This window comes from Giraffa tippelskirchi, chromosome 7 (genome assembly GCF_054371585.1).
Source record: "Giraffa tippelskirchi isolate mGirTip1 chromosome 7, T2T-mGirTip1v1.2.pri, whole genome shotgun sequence".
NCBI classification, from domain to species: domain Eukaryota; kingdom Metazoa; phylum Chordata; class Mammalia; order Artiodactyla; family Giraffidae; genus Giraffa; species Giraffa tippelskirchi.
The window spans coordinates 13,727,519-13,753,004 of record NC_137281.1 but is presented as its reverse complement, the minus strand read 5'-3'; the positions used below and the strand labels follow the sequence as shown (position 1 = coordinate 13,753,004).

Sequence of the window (25,486 nt, the reverse complement as noted above, 5' to 3'; positions counted from 1 at the left end):
CCTCTTCTAGCTGTCAGTGGTGTTCAGAACCATGGAGAGTGGATGCTGATCCTGCCTTCTCAACCCTGGGTACTAGCTCTTCTTATGGGAGTTTCTGCCAGTCAATCCCTTTCTAAGGACCATTATTCAAAAGATGGCAAGGGAACTTTTAGGGACAGAGTCTTTGTTGCTATTGACTTATCAGCTGGTCCAGTTTGGATCTGAACTTGAGCTGGTTTCTTTGCACAATGATAACGCTAATTTATCCTGTCTTTAAAGTCAGAGTTGGAGGTAAGAACTTAAGATGTTTTATATTGCCTTATCATTCAAAATATCTTCTTCCAGGGGACTTCCTTGGTGGTCCAATGATTAAGAACCCACCTACCAATGCAGCAGATGAGGTTTCAATCTCTGGTCTAGGAACTAAGATCCTACATGCTGTGTAGCAACTAAACCTTCGCTCTGCAAAAGAATAGCCCTTGCACCACAACTAAGACCAGACACAGTAAAAAATAAATAAACATATCTTCTCGTCTTCCAAAGAGAGGAATCCATTTCTTGTAGGAAATTATTAATCTCTACCCTATTGACCTCAGACATGGCTGTGTTACTTGTTTGGGCCAATGAAATGGGAATGGAAGTGAAGTGATCTGTATCATTTCTGAGCAGAAGTTCTATGAGCCAGTGCATAGTCCATCATGTACTCTTGTCTCTCTATTCTCTCTAAGACCATCAAAGTCCAAGATAGAACTGCGCTTTCATCTTGGATCCCAGTGAGGAGCTGAGAGTCAACCTACTCAAGATGGTTGCATTGCATGAGTAAGCAATAAACCTTTGTTGTTATAAGCCTCTGGTTTGAGGGTCATTTGTTACTGAAGCATAACCCAGCCTAAGCAGACCGATACAAAAGTAGTCAATGAGAATATAGTTGGTGAATCCATGAGGATTTGTGAGAAGACCCCAAAGAGAGTATAGAGAAGAGAAATGAGAATCTAGGACAGGCCCCCGAGACACTCCAGTATTCAAGAGATAGGAAGAAGAAAGAGAACCAGAAAATGTGACTGAGAAGAAACAGGCAGACATGGAAAGAAGACAAGGAGAGGGTGGTATCACAAAGGTCAAAGTAGGAGAGAGTTACAAGAAGGAGTTACTGAGGAATGGGTTAGATGCTGCTGAGAAGTCTTCTAGGGTGAGAAATGGAGAAGCAATTGCAGGATTTAGCTATAAGGAGATTGTTGTTGGGGAGTGCAGATCTGGGGACAGAAGCCAACTGTAGGGGTTACAGAGACTTGGACTCGAGAAGGAAGTGAAGCCAGAAAAGGGAGATGGAGAAATAGTTTCAGAAAAGAGGACAGATTAAGAAAGGGATTTAATAAAAGAGGAGACTACTGATGGGCAGGTACTTGTAGAAAGGAAGTTTTGGAAAATGGAGGCTAAGAGAAGGATAATTTATGGAGGAAGGACATAAGAGGGACCAGGATCAGGCACTGGTCCAAGTTAGGAAGAAAGGTGGCTCATTGATCTTGATGTGGAAGCAAGAGGAGGGTGGGGACAGGTAGGGTGTGGTATAGATGTTGTGGAATTTCTACCTGGTAGCTTCTGTGAGGAAGAGAGCAAAGTAATCTGTTTGGAGAGAGAGAAAAGACATGATGGAGTCACTGATAAGAGGAAGCAGAGAAGACTTGGAAGAGTTGGAGTGAAACTTTCAAGAAACAGAGGTTTGAAGGAATAGTTATGTCATTGGGATTGGGGTAGGCAGAAGACCCTGTTTCCCTGGATTGAAGCCCCAGGTTATTCATCTTCCTGCCCCCCTTCCATGGATATTGATTATGAGGACTCTTTGCAGCTTTGTATCAATGACAGTCTTGGGTATGGTGGAGGCATAACAATCCCATGCAGCCAGAATTCGTCAGCTCTGTGGGAAACCTGCCTTTCATTTCCATGTGTATCATTAAGGATGCTTTTGGCTGCACGTAACAGTAAGTTTTGGGCTTCCCTGGTGGCTCAACAATAAATAATCCGCCTGAAATGCAGGAGACACAGGAGATGTGGGTTCAATCCCAGGGCTGGGAAGATCCCCTGGAGGAGGGCATGGCAACCTACTCCAGTGCTCTTGAATGAAGAATCCTATGAATGGAGGAGCTTGGTGGGCTACAGTCCATAGGGTCGCAGGGTCAGATATGACTGAAGTGACACAGCACAGCACAACTGTAAGTTTTAAGTCGACTGGCTTAAAAAATAATTTGAACTTGTTATGTTACACAAGGTAAAGTAATGCATATAGACACAAAAATCCTTAACAAAATGTTGGCACATAGAATTCAGCAGTACATCAAAAGAATTATACCCTACCACCTAAGGGATTCATTCCAAGGATACAAGATTGGTTCAACATTTGAAAACCAATCAATACAATTCACTAAGACAGGCTAAAGAAAAAAAACACGATCGTATCAATGAAGAAAAAACATTTACCAAACACAAACATTCACGTATGATTTTTGAAAACTCTTAGAAAAAATAGGAATGAAAAGGAACTTCCTCAACTTGAAAAAGAGCATCTTGGGACTTCCCTGGTGGCCCAGTGGCTAAGACTCCATGCTCCCAATGCTGGGGGCCAGGGTTTGATCCCTGGCCAAGAAACTAGATCCCACATGCAGCAACTAAGACCTGGCACAGCCAAATCAATATATAAATTTTTAAAAAAGAAAGAAAGAAAAGAAAAGAGCATCTACAAAAAAACCACAAAAAACCCTACAGCTGACATTTACACTTAATGGTGAAACTGAATGCTTTCCCCCTAAGATCAGGAAGAAGGCAAACATAAAAGAGGAGACTACTGATGGGCAGGTACTTATAGAAAGGAAGTTTTGGAAAATGGAGGCTAAGAGAAGGATAATTTATGGAGGAAGGATATAAGAGGGACCAGGATCAGGCACTGGTCCAAGTTAGGAAGAAAGGCGGCTCATTGATCTTGATGGGGAAGCAAGAGGAGGGTGAGGACAGGTAGGGTGTGGTATAGATGATGTGGAATTTCTACCTGGTAGCTTCTGTGAGGAAGAGAGCAAAGTAATCCTCTTTCACCCTTCTTACTCAACATAGTAGTGCAGTCCTATCCATGGCAATAAGGCAAGAAAAGGAAATGAAAGACACATAGATAAGAAACAAAAATGATTTGTAGCCAACCCAATTGTCTACACAGAACAATGCTTACAGTGGAACTAAATAATTTTTGGTGATAACTTCCTCTGTGATATTTCTCCCAGCAAATCTCCAATCTGACAAGCCATCCCAGGTTCAGAACCTCAGGTGGTTGAGGTGAATGAACCATAAACACAATTTTAACACATATCCTTAGAAATACTCACAGATACAGACTGTAGGTCCATGATAAAGACATTGTCCCACTGATCTGACGCAGACACAGCCACCTCTAGATATCTTATTTCTTAATGTAATGACAGTTGTGGTGCAATAAAATCTTCCCTTGTTGTGGTTGGAAAAATCCTTAGTGATTCTTTCACTCCTTGCTCATTCATTCTTTTATATTCTCTTTTTAAAAATTATTTACTTCTTTATTTTTGGCTGTGCTGGGTCTTTATTGTTGCATGCATTATTTCTCTAGGTGCAGAAAACGGACTACTCTTTGTTTCAGTGCATGGGCTTTTCATTGCAGTGGTCTCTCTGTTGCTAAGCACAGGCCCTGCGTGCATGTACTTCAGTAGTTGCGCCTCAAGGGCCTACAACATGTAAGCTGTAGAGTGCTACCTCAGTAGCTGTGTCCCACAGGCTTAGCTGCTCCATGGCACGTGGAATTCTCTCCAACCAGGAACTGAACCACATTCCCTGCACTAACAGGCAGATTCTTTTCCATTGTGTCACCAGGCAAGTCCCTGTTCTTTCATATTCTCTTCATTTCTCTCTTCCCATTCCCCCTGCCACATATGCAGTCACATATTCAGACACATATAAACAAGGTCAATGTCATGAGCAACTAGTTTATTTTCACACATTGTATAAAAAGTGTAAGAATAAATATAATTTAGGGGCTTTATAAAAAAATAGGAGTCTGGAGCCAATAATCCAGTGGAGGTAGTTGGTGCATAAAAAATATCTAAGAAGGTAGGACAGGTTGCAGGCGGGTCTCCGGGGTCAGACACACTGGTCTCCACTGGCAACACATTTCAGGTCCCGGGTGAGGAGGCGGAAGAGGTTGAACATCACAGAGGCTTCGAGGCAGTCCTGGGACTCCTGAGGGGAGAGAGGGATGGCTCAGTATCTCCCACGCCTGGGATCCCAGCTGCCCCAGACATCAGTTTGCCTTCTCTGCTCACTCACCTTCTTCTGGGCCTCCTGGAGGCGGTGCAGCCAGTGGTGGAGGCGGCCCCGGGGCCTGGGGCCTGCTGTGGGCTGAGCTGGGACCTGTGGGCAGAGCAGAGAGGGGTGAGGCTGTGAGGCGGAGCCGGGGACCGAGGGGGACGTCCGGCCGGTCAGAGCCCAGACCCGGCCCGGGGCCCCAGCACTCACACAGGCCTGGAGCTTGGAGTGGATGTGCTGCAGCGTGAGAAGGGGCTGCTCCAGGCTGGGGCCCAGGGATGAGTTAGCCATGGCCTCCAGGACCGTCAGTGTCAGGGCCAGCTCTGCCTCCAGAGCCACGGGGCGCTCCCACACCTGAGGAGGAGACAGAAGACACGTGAGAGCTGCACGTGAGAGAGGGACAGGTGAGGGGACAGGGGAGGGGACAGGGGAGGGGACAGGGGAGGGGGGCAGGGGAGGGGACAGGGGAGGGGACAGGGGAGGGGGCAGAGGGAGGGGAAAGTCAGGGTCAGGTGACAGACACAGTCCACGTGGTTGGCTGAGGGGAAGCGGTGGGTGAGGACTGGGGAGGGCAGGGAGAGAAGGACAGGTGAGAAGGAGGAGGTGAGGGGGCACCTGCAGAGCCAGAGCAGGTGAGGGCAGGCGGGCCTGACTCTCCCAACTCACCTGCAGGTGCTTCAGGTCCCGGGACCTGGGGAACAGGCGGGAGCTGCAGTCCCAGTCCTTCTGCAAGGGCGAGTCTTCCTAGAGAGCAAGGACAAGGTCGGATCACAGCGAGAGGGACGGAGGGGGGACCCCAGGGAGACCGGAGGATGGTCAGCAACAGAGGAGGGGAGGTCAACTTCCCAAAGGGTGGTAGAGGCTCATCCAGTGCAGGACAGGAGATCGCCCACTGCAGGGAGGGGGGAGGTCAGCCCCGTGGAGGGAGGGCAGACCCGCCTGCAGCCCAGGTAGTCTAGGAGCCCACAGGAGGGGGATGGGGGCTCACCCACTGCAGGAGGGGTGGGGAGACTCACAAAGGCATCCTTGGCCGTCTTGAAGGCCTGCAGCTCTTGAGGGGACAGAGACTTGAACTGGGCCATGTGGCAGCCCCTGGCAGGTGGGAGGGCCCTGGGGGCAGGGGACACAGGAACTGCTCCTGCCCTGCTCAGGGCCACGGTCATCAGCATCAGCACCAGCATGAGCGTGCAGTCCGGGGCCATGTCTGGTTAAGGAAGGGTAGAAAGGTGAGGGGAGGGAGGGCGTCAGGGAGTGAGGGTGCAGGCTCTGGGGAGGTGAGGGTCCCAGACAATGACGTGGGGGCTCACCCAGCTTCATTCCTGCTCTCTGGTCTCTGTCAGAATGGGGGATCAAGTGTCCACTCTGGGGCTGTTGCCTGGGATCTCAGTCTTGTCTGGCGTCTCTGACTTCAGCCTCCTCTTCTGGATCTCGGCTCGTTGCTCCGTTCGTGTCTCTGAACTTCCAGCTCCGTCTGGTCTGAGGTGTAACTGCTGCCTGAGCTCCATGGTGGAGCTTTTAGCCTGTGCAGCTGGGCAATCCCAACTGATGTAGGAAAAGTGAAAACACAGCTACAGGCTAACACTGGGAAAGCCCAGAGCAGGGTGGAGCCAGTGAGCCAGGTGAGCAACTGAGCGAAAGAGAAACTGACATTGATTCGTACTCACCTCCGAGGAAGTGAGTAATGAAGACAAAATCAGGACTGGAGTAGCTTCAGCCCCACAAGGGCGGGTCTCCTGCAGAGACCAGGCTGATTTAGGACTGGGGCGGGGGGGGGGCGGGGAACAGAGGGATTTTCTCTTTTGCAGATGCCCCAGTGCAGGGAGTAGAAGGAAAAGGCACTTGTACAAGGTGTTACCATGAACAACCTGGATCTTCCAAGAGGGAGGCTGTTCAGAGGATGGGAGAAGATCCAGGGGTGCTGTTGAGGGTGGGGAGAGGGGGTCAGAAAGGCAAAAACACTCTGGAACTAAGAGAGGAGACCAGCTCCTCCCCACCTATTGATAGTGATAGAATGGGGGAGGGATGGAGTCTGCACTAACCTGTTCTCTGTCAGTCACAGAGGGAACTGGGTTGTGACTAAGACTTCAGAGAAATCATCTGGGTTTGAGAAAAATGCCTTTATTCACTAAGTAATTATTCACTCCCCACTTTCGGTCAGACCCTCTTTAAGGTGCCAAGGAAACAATATTGAAAAAAAAAAAAGATGTAAAATAATCCTTCACGGAGCTATTTACAAGAAAAAGGTACCAGAGAGTATGGGTTGAGGGGATTAGGCATGTGGGGTGTATTATGTTAGATAACATCAGATAATGGAAAATGAAAGAAATGAACCAGGGTTGAGAGTAGAGTGGAAGAGAAAGTTGACACTAAATCAGGTAATGAAATGACACTTCAGGGCAGACCTAAAGGAAGTGAGGGAGGGAGCTCTGTGGAAATCTGAGAGGGAGCCTTCTAAGAAAAAGGAACAGTCAGTGCAAAAGGAAAAGAGAGAGAACCTCCTCCTTTCGTGAGCCTGTCTCTCTCTGCTGCAATGTGGTCTTGAATACTCGTGATAGCACCATGTACTCGTGTAAGCACCATGCTTACCTACATTTTAAATACAGAAGATACTGCAGGGACTCATAGAGGTTAAGAAAGTTGTTTAAGGTCACACAGCAAATACCTAGTGAGGGCAGGATGTGAACTGAATTTTGTCTGACAGCAGACAGGTAACTACTGCACTCAACAGCCCCAGTATGGCTAGATCTGGACTTGGAGGGAATGGATTTCTCCAACAGAAAGTGTGGAGTCCTGGAGAGGGTGGACCACAGCCCTCATCTGGGAATATCTATGAGCTCCAATGCATAATCATGTTTCCAATGCAACCACAGGGATGTGCCTTGGGCACCTACCAGTGTTCTGGTCAGTTTCTGTCAATTGCATGCACCTTATATCAGGGGAGAAGATATTCCTACAACAGTGAATCATGAAAATTGACTGTTCATCTGAAAATTCCCAAATACTGTTTCTCTTAGAAAGGAGGTTCAGTGGAGTGGTTAGGAGCATTGGAGCTGGAGTTAAATATTCTGGGTTCAAACCTGGTTCTGATCACTACCTATGTGACCTAGGGAAACAGCCTTTGCACTTGGCTACAATAGTTGCCCATCCACAGGTCAGGACAAATGAAAGAAGTACAGTTTTTGTGCATTTGTGTGTGTGGTGATTTAACAGAGACCAATTATTAAGACCATTCTGTGACTTCAGCTGGAAGCTTCAGAAACATTATGTCAATGTATATTACGGCAAGGGAAGTGTAATAATGTCATGGCATAGATGAAAAAACTGAGTCTCAAAGAGAAGCAATTTGTCCAGACACACAATTATGCAGTGGCAGGGACAAACCGAAACTCAAGTCACCTGATCCCTGTCTCAGCATTTTGTGAAAAACAGCCCTCCTCACAATGATCACAGGAGAAACAACCAATAGAAATGCAAAAAATATTTAATAATTGGCAATAATTTAACAACAGAAGACAGAATAGCAAATACACACAGAAGCATCATCAATACAAAACACACAAGTTACAGAATTTAAAGAAAAACAAAAAACTGCTTCTCAAGACTTTTGGCCCCTTCACTACCCAGTCCCTCAGGGAATGAGGCCTCCCCAGCTGGAGCTCCAAAAATCACATTCATGGACTCTCAAGGCGACCACTGAAGGTTCAAAGCTGGGATTGGAACCTATCATTGACAGGGGTTCCTGTAACTACAGAAGTAGAACCTGGTCCATGGTCCGTGGTGGTGGTCAGCGACCAAGGCCGACACAGACTCCAGTCTTTTCCTGGGAGGTTCTTAGGGCAACGCATCCCACGGGAATACCGCTGGTTTCGGGGGGAATCCTCCTGTCTTTAGGGAAAGGGAGCTACTGGCACCAGCGCAGGCAGCTGAGAGACCCCCTGGTTCAGTGAGACCACGGAGGAGGGAGCGCCCGCAGCCAGGCGCTCTGAGCGCTCCGGGTCCAGGCGGAGCGGCGGCGGCATTACAGACAAGGCCCCGGGCGCGCCACTAGCCGCAGGTCCCACGCGAGCAGGTGCAGGAGGTGGAAGATGACGGTGGCTTCGTGGCACCGAGGCGAGTCCTGCAGCCCGGGAAGGAGACAGAGCGGGGTTGAGTCAGGAATTTCCTTCCTGAGAGACACCCCCCCTACTCCAGACCCTCAGGGCTGCAAGCCCGGCCCCTGCCCCGTCTCCACCTCCCGCGGTCGTCCCTGCGGTCCAGCCGCGCTCCCGCCGGCTCCACTCACAGCTCCGCGAGTCTTGGGACGCCTCCCGGGCCGCCGCGGGGACCTCCTCCAGGAGCCTGGCCGGGCCAGCTCGAGCTGGAGCGGGGAAGGAGGTCAGCGAAGGCGGTGGAGACCCGAGCCTCCCCTCCCCTCCCCGGTGACTCGGGCCCTCACCGGCCGCAGAGCAAAGCCGGGAGGATGCGAATCGTGTCCGTGCCCGTCTCCGGGCTCAGTGGGACAGATTCGCAGTGGGGGTCGTGGCCCTGAGACCAGGGGTGCAGAGCGAGCCGGGAGCGGCGCGGGGCCAGGCTGCCGAGCACTCACGCAGGCCGCCACGTCCCGCTCTGCGGCCGCCAGCAGCTCCAGGGTCTGCCCGACGCCAGGGAAGAGCTCGGGGCTCGGCAGGCTGCTCAGCACGGCCTGGGCGTCGGCGAGGTCGCGGGCCATCCGGCGGAGCATCGCACAGGACTGCGGGGACCGGGCTGGAGTTAGACGGGGCGGCGCCCGAGCCTCCCCCCACCACACACACAACCCTGCTGGCCTCGAGCCTCACCGATGGCCAGCGAGGGTTCCTCTTCGGGCGGATCGAGCAGTTTTGGGGCCCCCAGCTCAGCGTCTCTTCTTCCTGCGGGACAAGAGCTAGGGTGAAGCAGGGCCTCCTGGCCAGGGCCCCTGGAGCACTGGGACGTCGAGAATTCCTGGACGTGGATCAGGACTAGTCGGGACGGTGGTGTTTTTCGTGTCCCGAACCAGGCTGCTCTCTGTTCAGCGAGCGGAGCTGTAATGCTCCTGCCTTCCCTGTGTGGAGCCGGCGCCTTGACGTGGAGCTAAGTCCTCCTGGAAGGGGCGCCCCTCTGTGACCCTCACCAAGGCCATACGGCCAACCACGGGACACCCGGGAAGACGTCAGAGTCACAGCTGTGGACCCTGAAATCAGAGATGTGCCTGCTGGACGCTAGAACACGAGCGCCCCTCGGGCCAAAGTCTGGTGTCTCTGAGCCTGGAGGGCCCAGGTTCGGGGGGTCCGGGGGGAACAGGGCCTCTGAGCATCACTCACATATGGTCCCTCAGTGCCTTGACAGCCAGCAGCGCCCAGGGGTCCAAGGAGCGATAACGTGAGAAGAGGCAGTGCCGGGCTCAGTCACGTCGGGGTATGCCACCACACCCACAGTCACCAAAACCCACAGCCCGACGGGTGCTATGGCTGTGCCACTCCACCCCATCTCTGCTCCTGCTAGAGGACACAGGTGTCAAGGAGCCCAAAGAGAATGCCCTGAGTCCAAGCCCCTGCCTCTGGTTAGACTGGCACAGGGGCTGCCCCTCACAGCATGGACGCTGATCACACCCAGGGGTAGAGACAGGGAGGGTCCTGACACCCCTCCTACCCTCAGCTCTCTCCCCTCACTTCTCACCTGCACTGTGTCTTGGGTGCCTGGCACTGCAGCAAGGCCTGTCTTCCACTGGCCTCTGGGTGGTGTCCAGAGTGGTGCCCACCTGGGTCAGCGGTGTCTGCACCCTCCATGGTGGCTTTTAAGTGTTTCAACTGGGACCAGTGAACAACCGGGCTTCCCCAGTGCACGGTAAGCTTTCCCAACATCAGTGCTGGCCACTGGCCAGTGGCCAGTGTGTGTGGACTTTACCCATCTTTGGCCAGTGCCAGCGATGACTCTGCCTGACCCTTGCTCCTGAGCCAATTGCTACTGTTTGCTTTCTGGACTCTGTCTTTTCTGTGTGTTTATCTTTCTTTTGCTCTCTAGTGATGAACTGAAAGCACTCCATTGCCTTCAATTGGAAGTTGCAAGCTTCGCAGAGGTACCAATGCAAGTGCCTGCCCTCCAGGAGCTCATACTAGGGTTTCTAACGCTTGGTCTTCCATCACTCTCTTTTGTCATTACATCCTGTCTTCTCTCTGTTTTTTCTTTCTCTTTCCTTGCACAAATATCCCTCCCTTCTGTTTTTCAGCTTTTTCCCCCATCTGAGTCTTAGAAAAATTCTGTCTTCCTTAGAGTATTATTTCGTGTGTGTGCGTGTTAAGTTGCTTCAATTGTGTCTGACTCTGTGATTCCATAGACTGTAGTCCGCCAGACTCCTCTGTCCATGGGATTCTTCATTCAGGAAGTGCTCAGCTGTATCAGCTATAATTATTGTTAACAATGGTTGAGAAAAAAATGTCTGCAATTCCAATTTTCAACAGCAAATGAACAATATTTTATAATTAGTAAATGAATAAATATTATTTAATAACATTCTATTAAATGATATGTAGTCCTTTACCAACTACCAACTAACAGGCTTGGTTGATCCACAGTATGTAGGATCTTCCCAGACCAGGGATTGAACCCATGCCTCCTGCATTGGGAGGTGGATTCTTTACCACTGAACCACCAGGGAAGCCCTGCATGTTTAGTTTTTTAAGAAATGACCAACCTTGTTTTCCAGAGGGGCTATACCATTTTGCATTTACACCAGCAATGAGTGATCAATTTCCCGTATCCTCACTAGCATTTGATGTTGTCACTATTTTTTTAGGCATTCTGATAGCCGTATAATTGTATCTCATTGTGGTTTTAATTTGCATCTCTCTAATGGCTAATAATGTCCAACATCTTTTCATATACTTATTTCCCAACTTTCACTCTTTGGTGAAATGTCTCTTAATGTCTTCTGCCCATTTCCCAAATGGATTGTTTAATTTTTCTACTGTTGAGTTTTGAGAGTTCTTTATCTATTCAAGATACTAGTCCTTCATCACATGAGTGGTTTGCAAATATTTTCTCCCAGTCTTTAGCTCATCTTTCTGTCTTCTTTTTAAATTAATTAATTATTTTTGGTTGTGCTGGGTCTTCATTGCTTCACAAGGGCTCTCTCTGGTTGCAGTGCTCTGGCTTCTCATTGCAGTGGCTTGTTGTGGAGCACAGGCTCTAGGCACATGGACTTTAGTAGTTGCAGCACTTGGGCTCAGTAGTTGTGGCTCACTGGATCTAGAGCATGGGCTCAGTAGTTGTGGAGCACAGGGTTAGTTCCTCCCAGGCATGTGGGATCTTCCTGGATCCAGAATCGAACCCATGTACCCTGGATTGGCAGGTGGATTCTTATCCATTGTACCACCAGAGAAGTCCTTTCTATCTTCTTAACATGGTCTTTCACAGAGCAAAAGTTTTTGATCAAATTCAGTTGATCAATTTTCCTTTTCTGGATTAATCCCTTTGTCTACCTCTAGACCCTGAAGATGGTCTTCCTAAATTTTTCTAAAACTTCTATAGCTTTATGTTTTACATTTAAATCAGTGCTCCATATTGAGTTAATTTTTATTTTCTTGTGAGTTTCAGATCAAGGTTCATTGTTTGCCTTCAGTTCAGTTCAGTCAGCTCAGTCGTGTCCGACTCTTTGCGACCCCATGAATTGCAGCACACCAGGCCTCCCTGTCCATCACCAACTCCCAGAGTTTACCCAAACCTATGTCCATTGAGTCAGTGATGCCATCCAACCATCTCATCCTCTGTCGTCCCCTTCTCCTGCCCCCAATCCTACCCAGCATTAGGATCTTTTCCAATGAGTCTACTCTTCGCATGAGGTGGCCAAAGGACTGGAGTTTCAGCTTCAACATCAGTCCTTCCAATGAACACCCAGGATTGATCTCCTTTAGGATGGATTGATTGGATCTCTTTGCAGTCCAAGGGACTCTCAAGAGTCTTCTCCAACACCACAGTTCAAAAGCATCAATTCTGCGGTGCTCAGCTTTCTTCACCGTCCAACTCTCACATCCATACATGACCAATGGAAAAACCATAACCTTGACTAGACGGACTTTTGTTGGCAAAGTAATGTCTCTGCTTTTAAATATGCTATCTAGGTTGGCCATAACCTTCCTTCCAAGGAGTAAGCATCTTTTAATTTCATGGCTGCAATCACCATCAGCAGTGATTTTGGAGCCCCCCAAAATTAAGTCTGACACTGTTTCCACTGTTTCCCCATCTATTTCCCATGAAGTGATGGGACTGGATGCCATGATTTTAGTTTTCTGAACATTGAGCTTTAAGCCAACTTTTTCACTCTCCTCTTTCACTTTCATCAAGAGGCTCTTTAGTTCTTCTTCACTTTCTGCCATAAGGGTGGTGTCATCTGCATATCTGAGGTTATTGATATTTCTCCCAGCAATCTTGATTCCAGCTTGTGCTTCTTCCAGCCCAGCGTTTCTCATGATGTACTCTGCATATAAGTTAAATAAGCAGGGTGACAATATACAACCTTGACGTACTCCTTTTCCTATTTGGAACCAGTCTTGTTCCATGTCCAGTTCTAACTGTTGCTTCCTGACCTGCATACAGGTTTCTCAAGAGACAGGTCAGATGGTCTGGTATTCCCATCTCTTTCAGAATTTTCCACAGTTTATCGTGATCCACATAGTCAAAGGCTTTGGCATAGTCAATAAAGCAGAAATAGATGTTTTTCTGGAACTCTCTTGCTTTTTTGATGATCCAGCAGATGTTGGCAATTTGATCTCTGGTTCCTCTGCCTTTTCTAAAACCAGCTTGAACATCTGGAAGTTCACAGTTCACGTATTGCTGAAGCCTGGCTTGGAGAATTTTGAGCATTACTTTACTAGCACGTGAGATTAGTGCAATTGTGCGGTAGTTTGATCATTCTTTGGCACTTCCTTTCTTTGGGATTGGAATGAAAACTGACCTTTTCCAGTCCTGTGGCCACTGCTGAGTTTTCCAAATTTGCTGGCATATCGAGTGCAGCACTTTCACAGCATCATCTTTGAGGATTTGAAATAGCTCAACTGCAATTCCATCACCTCCACTAGCTTTGTTCGTAGTGATGCTTTCTAAGGCCCACCTGACTTCATATTCCAGGATGTCTGGCTCTAGGTGAGTGATCACACCATCGTGATTATCTGAGTCGTGAAGATCTTTTTTGTACAGTTCTTCTGTGTATTCTTGCCACCTCTTCTTAATATCTTCTGCTTCTGTTAGGTCCATACCATTTCTGTCCTTTATCGAGCCTATCTTTGCATGAAATGTTCCTTTGGTATCTCTAATTTTCTTGAAGAGATCTCTAGTCTTTCCCAATTGTTTGCCTATGGATGTCCAATTTATCCAGCATTGTTTTTTTAATTAATTCATTTACTTATTTTTAGCTATGTCTGGTCTTCATTACTTCACGGACTTTCTCTAGTTGCAGCAAGTGAGATCTACTCTTCATTTCAGTGCATAGGCTTCTTATAGTGGTGGCTTCTGTTGCTGTGGAGTAGGGGCTCTAGGGGGCTTCAGTGGGGGCTTCAGTAGTTGCGGTTCCTGGGCTCCAGAGCACAGGCTCAATAATTGTGCACAGGCTTAGTTGGTTTGGGTCATGTGGAATCTTCCCAGGCCAGGGATCAAACCAGGTGTCTCCTGCATTGGCAGGCAGATTCTTCACCACTAAGCCACTAAGGAAGCCCAGCCTTGTTTTTGAAAGAGCTATTTTTTTTTTTTTCTCCAGTGAATTGCTTTTGCATGTATTAGTATATCTAAACACGAGGAGTGTCATACCATGTGTATTGTTCTCAACAATTTCCTCTTTTCACTCTATGTCTTGAAGATTTTTCCAAGTCAATACATATAGATCTACTTTATTCTATTTAAAGTCCGGCTTAAACTGGGGTTCATGAACCACCCCTACAGTAGGATTCAGGGGAGGGTGAGCTTGCATGGGAGAAAGTTACATCTCCTTCTTCACTAACCTCTAACTGAAATTTAGCATTTCTTTCCCTTATGAATGTAAGCAACAAACTACAATAATATTAGCAGAACTTGTGACTTTGTCATAAAAGAAGGCACAGATATTTCATAGCATATTACAGATATGACACATGTCTTGCAATATCGTTTACTCCTATTACTACCTCAAAAGTATAGTAGTTGTTAAACCTATTGGTCTATCTTGTACTTAGATCATTGATAAAGAGGCATATGTATCACTTATTGCAAATTTACTTCAATGTTTTGGTAACTGTGTTTCAATATAATCAGTTTTCTTAATAGTCCTGTGTATTTAATTTTATGTCTTTAAAAACATGTTTCTGGGAAAAAAAACACATTTCTGAATCAATAAGCGATTACAGCAAGGTGGCAGGATATAAGATTAATACACAAAAGCCTATTACTTTCAATGAACAATTTGAATTTGAAATTAAAAATACCGTTTACATTCAGCATCCCCAAAAATGAAATACTTAAGTGTTAATACAAATCTAACAAAATATAAACAAAATCTGTATGAGGAACACTATAAAACTCTGATGAGAGAAGTAAAAGAACATCTAAAAATAGAACTCTTCTATGAATATGGATAGGAAGACTCAATATTGTCGAGATGTCAGTTCTTCCTAACTTAATCTATAGATTCAATGCAATCCAATCAAAGTTCCAGAAAGATAATTTGTGGATATTGACAAAGTGAAAGTTTAAACAGAAACTCAAAAGACCCAGAGTAGCTTTCACGGTATTAAAGGAGAAAAACAACATTGGAGGACTGACAGTCTCACATTAAGACTTACTATAAAGCTATAATAATCAAGACTCTGTTATTAGTGAAAAGATAAATAAATCAATGTAACAGAAGACAGTGCCCAGGAATAGACCCACACAAATGCAGTCAATTGATTTTTGAGAAAGGACCAAAGGCAATTCAGTAAAGAAAGGAGTCTTCCCACAAATAGTATTGAAACAACTGGATAGGGAATTCCCTGGTGGTCCAGTGCTTTAGACTCCGAGCTTCCATACAGGGGGCAAAGTTTCAATCCCTGGTCCGAGAACTAAATCCTGCATGCCTCAGAGTGTGGCCAAAAATAAATATAAATAAATAAACCTAGATGCAGACTTTGCACATTTTCACAAAAATTAACTTAAAATATATCAGAGACCTAAATGTAAAGTGCAGAACTATAAAACTCCTATAATGTAGTATAGGAGAAAATCTAGGGAACCGTGGTGATGATTTTTTATATACGCTGAAAGCACAAGACACAGAAGAAAAAAAAATTGATGAATTAGAAAAATTCAAAATTTCAGCTCTATGACAGACACCATTAAAAGAATGAAAAAGTTACTCCCTTTCTCTCCCCTAGTCTTAAGAAGCGTGACTTTAACAAAAGACTGGAAAGAATATCAATGCCCACCAATAGGAGTTTGGGATTGGTTATTCAATAATCCCATTAGATTGGAAGCCTTGCTAGTAGTACATGCAAATTTTCTTCCATCTGCCCCTCCAAGTTCATTCTTCTCACTTCTCTAGCCTCCTTTGGGCCCCAGAAGCTGGCCTTTGGCTTCTGTTGAGTGCAGCCAGTGGGGAGCCTGGTAATAGGGCCTGAGAGTGGGGAAGCAGAATAGTCACTGTATTTACTTCTCTTTTCCTCCACCTGTGTGTATGACTCTCTGCTTCCCAGGGCAGGTAATCCCTCCCTCCCCTATCCGCTTTCTTCAGGCTTGGGGATGACAGCCCCACACCGGCTGGGCCCCAAGACCTTGAACTACTCCTCCTCTGCTCCCTTTACCATCCAATCCCTTGGTAAACACTCCTGGTATTAAACCACTTCAAATTAGCCTAAATTGATTAGGCCATCTGTTTCCTGCAGGGGACCTCACTGATACAGTATAATTAAAGATGTGGGGGAATGCAAATGAGAGATAATGGCAAGACACATTACATTACAATGGTAAGCAGGCTACCAAACTGTATACAGACTAGCTCCAACTTAGCAGAAATTGTTCATAGAGGAAAAAAGAAAAAAAAAAGGAGGATTAGCAACTAACTGCTAAAAAGATTACCTCCAGGCAGTGGGATTAAAGACTTTTTTAACTCTCCAAGTTGTATGTTTTTTTAATTGTCTGAATCTTTATAACAAATGTGTTACTTCAATAATCAGAAAACATACACACAAATCAATATATGTAACATTTCTATACATTGGAAAAATTGTTCCAGAGCTGGGGTGAGAGGAGACAGGGTGAGGTGGGTGGTGAATTTACAGATTTTTCTTTTTCTCCCTTACGCATGTCTCTACTTTTCAGGCATTATCCAATGGCCCCGCATTACTAATTTTACCAGGAAAAGTAGTAGGTTTTATTATTTATTTATTTAATATTTTTATTTTTTTATTTGGCTACACCAGGGTCTTAGCTGTGGCATGTGAGACCTAGTTCCCTGACCGGGGATCGAACCCAGGCCCCCTGCATTGGGAGCCCAGAGTATTAGCCTCTGGATCACCAGGGAAGTCCCTTTTATTTATTTTTATTTTGGCTCTGTTGCGTTTTTGTTGCAGGCCTTCTTCAGTTGCAGCCAGTGAGGGCTACTCTCGAGTTACAATGTGCAGGCTTCTCATTGCAATAGTTTCTTTTGTTGCGAAGCATGGGCCCTAGAGCCCTGGCTCAGTAGTTGCGGTGCATGGGCTTTGTTGTCCCTCAGCATGCGGAATCTTCCCAGACCAGGGATGGAACCCACATCCCCTGCATTGGCAGGCGATTCTTTACCACTGAACCACTAGGGAAGCCCAGTAGATTTTATTTTTAAATCAAAACAGAGACTGACGGAGACACACAGAAACAGAGATACTTGAATGTTTGTGATGTTGACTAAAAAACTAGTCACAACCTAAAAGTTGAGTTACATTTTATTCGGTGGAAATTTTCAGGACTTAAGTCCAGGAGGTAGCATCTCAAGTAGTCCTGGGAGAACTACTCGGAGGAGGTGGGAGGGGGAGGGAGTCAGGTTACATTGAAATTTGCATCAAGGGGCAGGTAGTCTGAACATCAAAAGTATTCTTGTGAATTAAAGAAAATCAGATACCACAAGTCAAGGAATTTAGCGCTTTTCCTTGTATGCAAAGGTGGAAGCGTCTGGACTCTCTGAAACCATTCCTTTCATATGCATCTCCACTATCTGGGGTCTGTATTCCTAGTTCCTCAGAGTTCACTGTAGGGAGTGTTTACAGCTTGATGGCTGTCGGATGTTTTTCTCCTTCCTGGGCTCAGAAATTCACATTTGGAGGGCCGGAATCACCGATGGCTATGACATCCTTGTCTATTGATATGGCAGGAAATACTCCATTTCTCTGTGAGAAACAGGAATAAGAAACAAATGAAGTTCCTGACAGAGACAAAAACAGGACCAAAGAGGTGGAGACAAAAGGGGAGGTGAATAGAGTGGGAAGAAAGAGGAACAGAATTAAATGAGGACAGAAAAGGAAAGAGAGGAGGCACTAAATCAGATATTGGTGGTGGGGGGCGGTTAGTTATGGCTTAGAGATCAAGCTTTGAAGCTGGTTTGAGAATGGATTCAAATTCTGCCTCTGCCGATTATGAACTGCGTATCTTGGAGAAGTTCCTTCGTCTTACCGTGCCATAGTTTTCCCATTTGCAGATTGGAGGTATAATAGAACAATTTTTGCAGTGTCATTTTTTGAACATTAAGTGAGATGAGTATGTATCAGTACCTTGAAACAGGGCCTAGTAACTGTATAAGAGCTAATCGGCATTATAGAAAAGAGATAACGACACCCAGGGTGATGAAAGTGAAAGGATACAGGAAGGGACTGGAAGTGTTGGCAGTCAGCTGGGGTGGCATCATTGCTGGCATTGCCCCACTGTGGGTTAAAGTCCTCACATCCCTGCCTACAACCCTCTGGGCCGATCAATGGCTAGCACTGACGTTGGGAAAGCTTACCCTGCACCAGGGAAGCCCGGTTGCTCACTGGTCCCAGTTGAAACACTTAAAAGCCACCATGGAGGGTGCAGTCACCAGCGACCCGGGTGGGCATCACTCTGGACACCACCCAGAGGACAGTGGAAGACAGGCCTTGCTGCAGCGCCTGGCACGGAAGACACAGTGCAGGTGAGGAGTGAGGGGAGAGAGCTGAGGGTAGGAGGGGTGTCAGGACCCTCCCTGTCTGTCCCCGCCCCGGGTGTGATCAGTGTCCATGCTGTGAGCGGCAGTCCTTGTGCCAGTCTAACCAGAGGCAGGGGCTTGGACTCAGGGCCTTCTCTTTGGGCTCCTTGACATCTGTTGCTTCCAGCAGGAACAGAGATGGGGCAGAGTGGCACAGCCGCAGTGGTCGTGGGGTTGTGGGTCTTGGCGACTGTGGGTGTGGCTGCCGACCCCGACGACGTGACTGAGCCTCAGCGCTGCCTCCTCTCACACTATCGCTTCTTGGACCCCCGGGCGCTGCTGGCTGTAAAGGCGCTGAGGGACCGATATGTAAGTGATGCTCAGAGGCCCCCTGGCACGGTCGGGCTCAGAGATGCCAGTCTTTGTCCCCAGGGGCCCTGGCGAACTAGAGTCTAATAGGTCATGGTGGATCTCAGAGTCCAGAACTGTGACCCCCGACCCCTTCCCTGAGGCTCTGCTGGTCGGTCATACAAGACCCTGAAGAGCATCACAGATGGGACGCTCCCTCCAGGCGGACTCGGCTCAACGTCGAGGCGCAGGCTTGGCACACAGAGTGCGGGTGCCTTTCAGCTCAGCTCACTCATCAGAGAGCAGCCTGGTTCGGGACACGAAAAACACCACCGTCCTGACCAGTTCTGATCCACGTCTAAGAATCCTCGACGTCCCAGTGCTCCAGGGGCCCTGGCCAGGAGGCCCTGCATCACCCTAGCTCTTGTCCCGCAGGAAGAAGAGACGCTGAGCTGGGGGCCCCAAAACTGCTCGATCCGCCCGAAGAGGAACCCTCTCCGGCCGTCGGTGAGGCTCTAGGCCGGCAGGGTTGTGTGTGTGGTGGGGGGAGGCTCGGGCGCCGCCCCGTCTAACTCCAGCCCGGTCCCCGCAGTCCTGTGCGATGCTCCGCCGGATGGCCCGCGACCTCGCCGACGCCCAGGCCGTGCTGAGCAGCCTGCCGAGCCCCGAGCTCTTCCCTGGCGTCGGGCAGACCCTGGAGCTGCTGGCGGCCGCAGAGCGGGACGTGGCGGCCTGCGTGAGTGCTCGGCGGCCTGGCCCCGCGCCGCTCCCGGCTCTCTCGGCACCCCTGGTCTCAGGGCCACGACCCCCACTGCGAATCTGTCCCACTGAGCCCGGAGACGGGCACGGACACGATTCGCATCCTCCCGGCTTTGCTCTGCGGCCGGTGAGGGCCCGAGTCACCGGGGAGGGGAGGGGAGGCTCGGGTCTCCACCGCCTTCGCTGACCTCCTTCCCCGCTCCAGCTCGAGCTGGCCCGGCCAGGCTCCTGGAGGAGGTCCCCGCGGCGGCCCGGGAGGCGTCCCAAGACTCGCGGAGCTGTGAGTGGAGCCGGCGGGAGCGCGGCTGGACCGCAGGGACGACCGCGGGAGGTGGAGACGGGGCGGGGGCCGGGCTTGCAGCCCTGAGGGTCTGGAGTAGGGGGGGTGTCTCTCAGGAAGGAAATTCCTGACTCAACCTCGCTCTGTCTCCTTCCCGGGCTGCAGGACTCGCCTCGGTGCCACGAAGCCACCGTCATCTTCCACCTCCTGCACCTGCTCGCGTGGGACCTGCGGCTAGTGGCGCGCCCGGGGCCTTGTCTGTAATGCCGCCGCCGCTCCGCCTGGACCCGGAGCGCTCAGAGCGCCTGGCTGCGGGCGCTCCCTCCTCCGTGGTCTCACTGAACCAAGGGGTCTCTCAGCCGCCTGCGCTGGTGCCAGAAGCGCCCTTTCCCTAAAGACAGGAGGATTCCTCCCACCCCCACCCCCTGCCCACCCGCCCAAACCAGCGATATTCCTGTAGGATGCGTTGCCCTAAGAACCTCCCAGGAAAAGACTGGAGTCCGTGTCTGCCTTGGTCGCTGACCACCACCTCGGACCATGGACCAGGTTCTACTTCTGTAGTTACAGGAACCCCTGTCCCATGACAGGTTCCAATCCCAGCTTTGAACCTTCAGTGGTCGCCTTGAGAGTCCATGAATCTGTGACTCTTGGAGCTCCGGCTGGGGAGGCCTCATTTCCTGAGGGACTGGGTAGTGAAGGGGCCAAAAGTCCTTCTGAGAAGCAGTTTGCTTTTTTTTTATTTTAATTCCATAACTTGTGTGTTTTGTATTGATGATGTTTCTGTGTGTATTTGCTATTCTGTCTTCTGTTGTTAATTTATTGCCAATTATTAAATATTTTTTTTGCATTTCTATTGATTGTTTCTCCTGTGATCATTGTGAGGGGGGCTGCTGATCACAAAATGCTGTGACAGGGAAATCAGGTGACTTGAGTTTCAGTTCTGTCCCTGACACTTCATAGTTGTGTCTCTGGACAAATTCTGTTTGTTTCAGTTTTCTCATCCATGCCATGGCATTATTGCACTTCTCTTGCAGTGAGTAATATACACTGAAATAATGTTTCTGAAACTTCCAGCTGAAGTCATGGAATGGCAGTAATAATTGATCTCCATTAAATCATCACACATATAAATGCAAAACAATTGGACTTTAAAATATTGTCAAGGAACTTCCTCGGTGGTCCAGTGGTTAAGATGCCGGGCTTCCTGTGCAGGGGGCTTGAGATGGATCCCTGGTTCGAGAATTAAGATCCTATTTGCCCCACTGTGGGGCAGTATTCTTGCCTGGAGAATCCCAGGGATGGAGGAGACTGATGGGCTGCCAACTATGGGGTTGCACAGAGTCAGACATGACTGAAGCAACTTAGCAGCAGCAGCAGGGGCAAAAAAAAAAGTCTGAACCTGTGGATGAACAATCTTTATGGACAGCTACAAAGCCTGTTTCCCAAGGTCACACAATTAGTGATGGTCAGAGCCTGGTTTGAACCCCAGAATCTTTATCTCCAGCTCCCAGCTCCTACCTGGTGTCTCAGAGAGTAAAGAATCTGCCTGCAACAGACGAGACCCAGGTTCAGTCCCTAGGTCAGGAAGATCCCCTGGAGGAGGAAATGGCAACCCACTCCAGTATTCTTGCCTGGAGAATCCCATGGACAGAGGAGCCTGGTGAGCTACAGTTCAAGAGTTCAAAAAGATCTGACGTGATTGGACTAACACTTTCACTTTCTTCCCAAGCTCTTAACCACTCCCCTGAACTTCCTTTGTAAGAGAAGCACTGTGTCGTTTAAGAATTTTGAGGTATTTTGTCAGTTTTCAGGATTCCTTTTAGCAATGTCTCCTCCCCTGATATACTGCTACTGCTACTGCTAAGTCGCTTCAGTTGTGTCCGACTCTGTGCGACCCCATAGACGGCAGCCCACCAGGCTCCGCCGTCCCTGGGATTCTCCAGGCAAGAATACTGGAGTGGGTTGCCATTTCCTTCTCTAGTGCCTGAAAGGGAAACGTGAAAGTGAAGTCGCTCAGTCGTGTCCAACTCTTAGTGACCCCATGGACTGTAGCCTACCAGGCTCCTCCATCCATGGGATTTTCCAGGCAAGAGTACTGGAGTGGGGTAAGGTCCCTGCAACTGACAGAACTGACCAGAACACTGGTAGGTGCCTTGGGCACATCCCTGCTGTTGCTTTGGAAACATTATTATGCATTAGTGTTCAAAGATATTCCCAGCTGAAGACTTTGGTCCACCCTCTCCCTGGAATTACTAATGAAGGAAAGAGTGGGTGGGAGGAATAGTCAAAAGGACTCCACACCTTCTATTGGAAAAATCCAACTCCCTCCAAGTCCAGGAGACCTAACCACACTGGGGCTGCTGAGTGCAGTGGCTATTTTCTGGTTTCAGACAAAATTCAGTTCATATCCTGCCCTCACTGGTTATTTGCTGTGTGACCATGAACAACTTTCTTAACCTCTCTGGGTCCCCCAACCCCACCCTCTGTCTTCTGTATTTGAAATATAGATTAAAGCATGGATGTCTTTGGTGCTATCGTGAGTATTCAAGACCACACTGCAGCAGAGACATAGACAAGCTCACAAAAGGAGGAGGTTCTCTCTCTTTTCCTTTTGCACTGACTGTTCCCTTTTCTTAGAAGCCTCCCTCTCAGGTCTCCACAGAGCTCCCTCCCTCACTTCCTTTAGGTCTGCCCTGAAGTGTCATTTCATTACCTTATTTAATGCAAACTTTCTCTTCCACTTGGTTCTCGACCCTGGTTCATTTCTTTCATTTTCATTATCTAATGTTATCTAACATAATACATCCCACATGCCTAATCCCCCCATCCCATACTCTCTGATACCTTTTTCTTGTAAAAAAAAAAAAAAAAAAAAACTCCATGAAGGATTGTTTTATGCCTTTTTTTTTTTTAGTGATCTCTTCCTGGCACCTTAAAAGGGTCTGACCCAAAGTGAGGGAGGGGGTGAGTAATTACTTAGTGAATGAATGAAGTCATTTTTCTCAAACCCAGTTGATTTCCCTGAAGTCTTGGTCACACCCCAATTTCATAGCAGATCCTCCTATTCCTGTGCCTGACAATCAGAGAACAGGTTAGTGCAGGCTCCGCCCCTCCCCCATTCTGTCACTGTCAGTACCAGGTGGGGAGGAGCTGGTCTCCTCTCTTAGTTCCAGAGTGTTTTTGCCTTTCTGATCCACTCTCCCCACCCTCAACAGCACCCCTGGATCCTCTCCCATCCTCTGAAAAGCCTCCCTCTTGGAAGATCCAGGTTGTTCGTGGAAACACCTCCTATAGATGCCTTTTCCTTCTACTTCCTGCACTGGGGCATCTGCAAAAGAGAAAATCCCTCTGTCCCCTCCCCACCCAGTCCTAAATCAGCCTGGTCCCTGCAGGAGAACCCCCCACACACACATCCCTTGTGGAGATGAAGCTGTTCCCGTCCTGATTTTGTCTTCATTACTCACTCATTACATCATTACTATGAATCGATGTCATTTTATCTTTCGCTCAGTTGCTCACCTGGCTCACTGGCTCCGCCCTGCTCTGGGCTTTCCCAGACTGGGCCTCCCCTGGTGGCCACTGTCAGCCTTTACCTGTGTTTTCACTTTTCCTACATCAGTTGGGATTGCCCAGCTGCACAGGCTAAAAGCTCCACCATGGAGCTCAGGCAGCAGTTACACCTCAGACCAGACGGAGCTGGAAGTTCAGAGACACGAACGGAGCAACGAGCCGAGATCCAGAAGAGGAGGCTGAAGTCAGAGACGCCAGACAAGACTGAGATCCCAGGCAACAGCCTCAGAGTGGACACTTGATCCCCCATTCTGACAGAGACCAGAGAGCAGGAATGAAGCTGGGTGAGCCCCCACGTCATTGTCTGGGACCCTCACCTCCCCAGAGCCTGCACCCTCACTCCCTGACGCCCTCCCTCCCCTCACCTTTCTACCCTTCCTTAACCAGACATGGCCCCGGACTGCACGCTCATGCTGGTGCTGATGCTGATGACCGTGGCCCTGAGCAGGGCAGGAGCAGTTCCTGTGTCCCCTGCCCCCAGGGCCCTCCCACCTGCCAGGGGCTGCCACATGGCCCAGTTCAAGTCTCTGTCCCCTCAAGAGCTGCAGGCCTTCAAGACGGCCAAGGATGCCTTTGTGAGTCTCCCCACCCCTCCTGCAGTGGGTGAGCCCCCATCCCCCTCCTGTGGGCTCCTAGACTACCTGGGCTGCAGGCGGGTCTGCCCTCCCTCCACGGGGCTGACCTCCCCCCTCCCTGCAGTGGGCGATCTCCTGTCCTGCACTGGATGAGCCTCTACCACCCTTTGGGAAGTTGACCTCCCCTCCTCTGTTGCTGACCATCCTCCGGTCTCCCTGGGGTCCCCCCTCCGTCCCTCTCGCTGTGATCCGACCTTGTCCTTGCTCTCTAGGAAGACTCGCCCTTGCAGAAGGACTGGGACTGCAGCTCCCGCCTGTTCCCCAGGTCCCGGGACCTGAAGCACCTGCAGGTGAGTTGGGAGAGTCAGGCCCACCTGCCCTCACCTGCTCTGGCTCTGCAGGTGCCCCCTCACCTCCTCCTTCTCACCTGTCCTTCTCTCCCTGCCCTCCCCAGTCCTCACCCACCGCTTCCCCTCAGCCAACCACGTGGACTGTGTCTGTCACCTGACCCTGACTTTCCCCTCCCTCTGCCCCCTCCCCTGTCCCCTCCCCTGTCCCCTCCCCTGCCCCCCTCCCCTGTCCCCTCCCCTGTCCCCTCCCCTGTCCCCTCACCTGTCCCTCTCTCACGTGCAGCTCTCACGTGTCTTCTGTCTCCTCCTCAGGTGTGGGAGCGCCCCGTGGCTCTGGAGGCAGAGCTGGCCCTGACACTGACGGTCCTGGAGGCCATGGCTAACTCATCCCTGGGCCCCAGCCTGGAGCAGCCCCTTCTCACGCTGCAGCACATCCACTCCAAGCTCCAGGCCTGTGTGAGTGCTGGGGCCCCGGGCCGGGTCTGGGCTCTGACCGGCCGGACGTCCCCCTCGGTCCCCGGCTCCGCCTCACAGCCTCACCCCTCTCTGCTCTGCCCACAGGTCCCAGCTCAGCCCACAGCAGGCCCCAGGCCCCGGGGCCGCCTCCACCACTGGCTGCACCGCCTCCAGGAGGCCCAGAAGAAGGTGAGTGAGCAGAGAAGGCAAACTGATGTCTGGGGCAGCTGGGATCCCAGGCGTGGGAGATACTGAGCCATCCCTCTCTCCCCTCAGGAGTCCCAGGACTGCCTCGAAGCCTCTGTGATGTTCAACCTCTTCCGCCTCCTCACCCGGGACCTGAAATGTGTTGCCAGTGGAGACCAGTGTGTCTGACCCCGGAGACCCGCCTGCAACCTGTCCTACCTTCTTAGATATTTTTTATGCATCAAAACCAGTTTTTTTAATTTATTGCCTCCAAACAATTATTTATTTATGGATGACATTTCTTAAACTCAGACCCAGTATGTTTATTTTTCTACTTTTTATAAAAAGTGTACAAATAAACAATGAGAAAATGATACTTCCTCTGGTGTGTGTCTCTGTGTTTCTGTATGTGAATTTTTTTATTTTTTTATTTTTGCTGCCATAACAAATTCTCACAAATTGAGTGACTCCACAGAACACAAATTCATTATCTCACACTTACAAAGGTCAGGAATCTGGGTGGGCTTGGGTAGTTTCT

The 25,486-nt window shown here is 49.2% G+C and overlaps 4 protein-coding genes across 4 annotated transcripts; 2 read left to right on the top strand and 2 right to left on the bottom strand.

Annotated features, from left to right (window-relative positions):
• Positions 1 to 4,131: 4,131 nt before the first annotated feature.
• On the bottom strand, positions 4,132 to 5,613 carry LOC145514184 (interferon lambda-3-like). The gene is made up of 6 exons (XM_081511397.1): positions 5,604 to 5,613; positions 5,313 to 5,500; positions 4,963 to 5,040; positions 4,507 to 4,650; positions 4,318 to 4,401; positions 4,132 to 4,230 (listed from the first exon to the last, which is right to left on the bottom strand). The coding sequence occupies exons 1-6, from the start codon at positions 5,611 to 5,613 to the stop codon at positions 4,132 to 4,134; spliced, it is 603 nt and encodes a 200-aa protein (XP_081367523.1).
• A 2,701-nt stretch (positions 5,614 to 8,314) lies between these two features.
• Positions 8,315 to 9,780, bottom strand: LOC145512292 (interferon lambda-4-like). The gene is made up of 4 exons (XM_081505893.1): positions 9,733 to 9,780; positions 9,111 to 9,182; positions 8,579 to 8,653; positions 8,315 to 8,413 (listed from the first exon to the last, which is right to left on the bottom strand). Exons 1-4 carry the CDS (start codon positions 9,778 to 9,780, stop codon positions 8,315 to 8,317), a joined length of 294 nt encoding a protein of 97 aa, XP_081362019.1.
• Positions 9,781 to 18,320: 8,540 nt separating this feature from the next.
• Positions 18,321 to 20,075, top strand: LOC145513712 (interferon lambda-4-like). Its single transcript, XM_081510712.1, has 6 exons — positions 18,321 to 18,348; positions 18,615 to 18,793; positions 19,208 to 19,279; positions 19,365 to 19,508; positions 19,737 to 19,811; positions 19,977 to 20,075. Exons 1-6 carry the CDS (start codon positions 18,321 to 18,323, stop codon positions 20,073 to 20,075), a joined length of 597 nt encoding a protein of 198 aa, XP_081366838.1.
• Positions 20,076 to 23,655: 3,580 nt separating this feature from the next.
• On the top strand, positions 23,656 to 25,137 carry LOC145514183 (interferon lambda-3-like). The gene is made up of 6 exons (XM_081511396.1): positions 23,656 to 23,665; positions 23,769 to 23,956; positions 24,229 to 24,306; positions 24,619 to 24,762; positions 24,868 to 24,951; positions 25,039 to 25,137. Exons 1-6 carry the CDS (start codon positions 23,656 to 23,658, stop codon positions 25,135 to 25,137), a joined length of 603 nt encoding a protein of 200 aa, XP_081367522.1.
• The last annotated feature ends 349 nt before the right edge of the window (positions 25,138 to 25,486 follow it).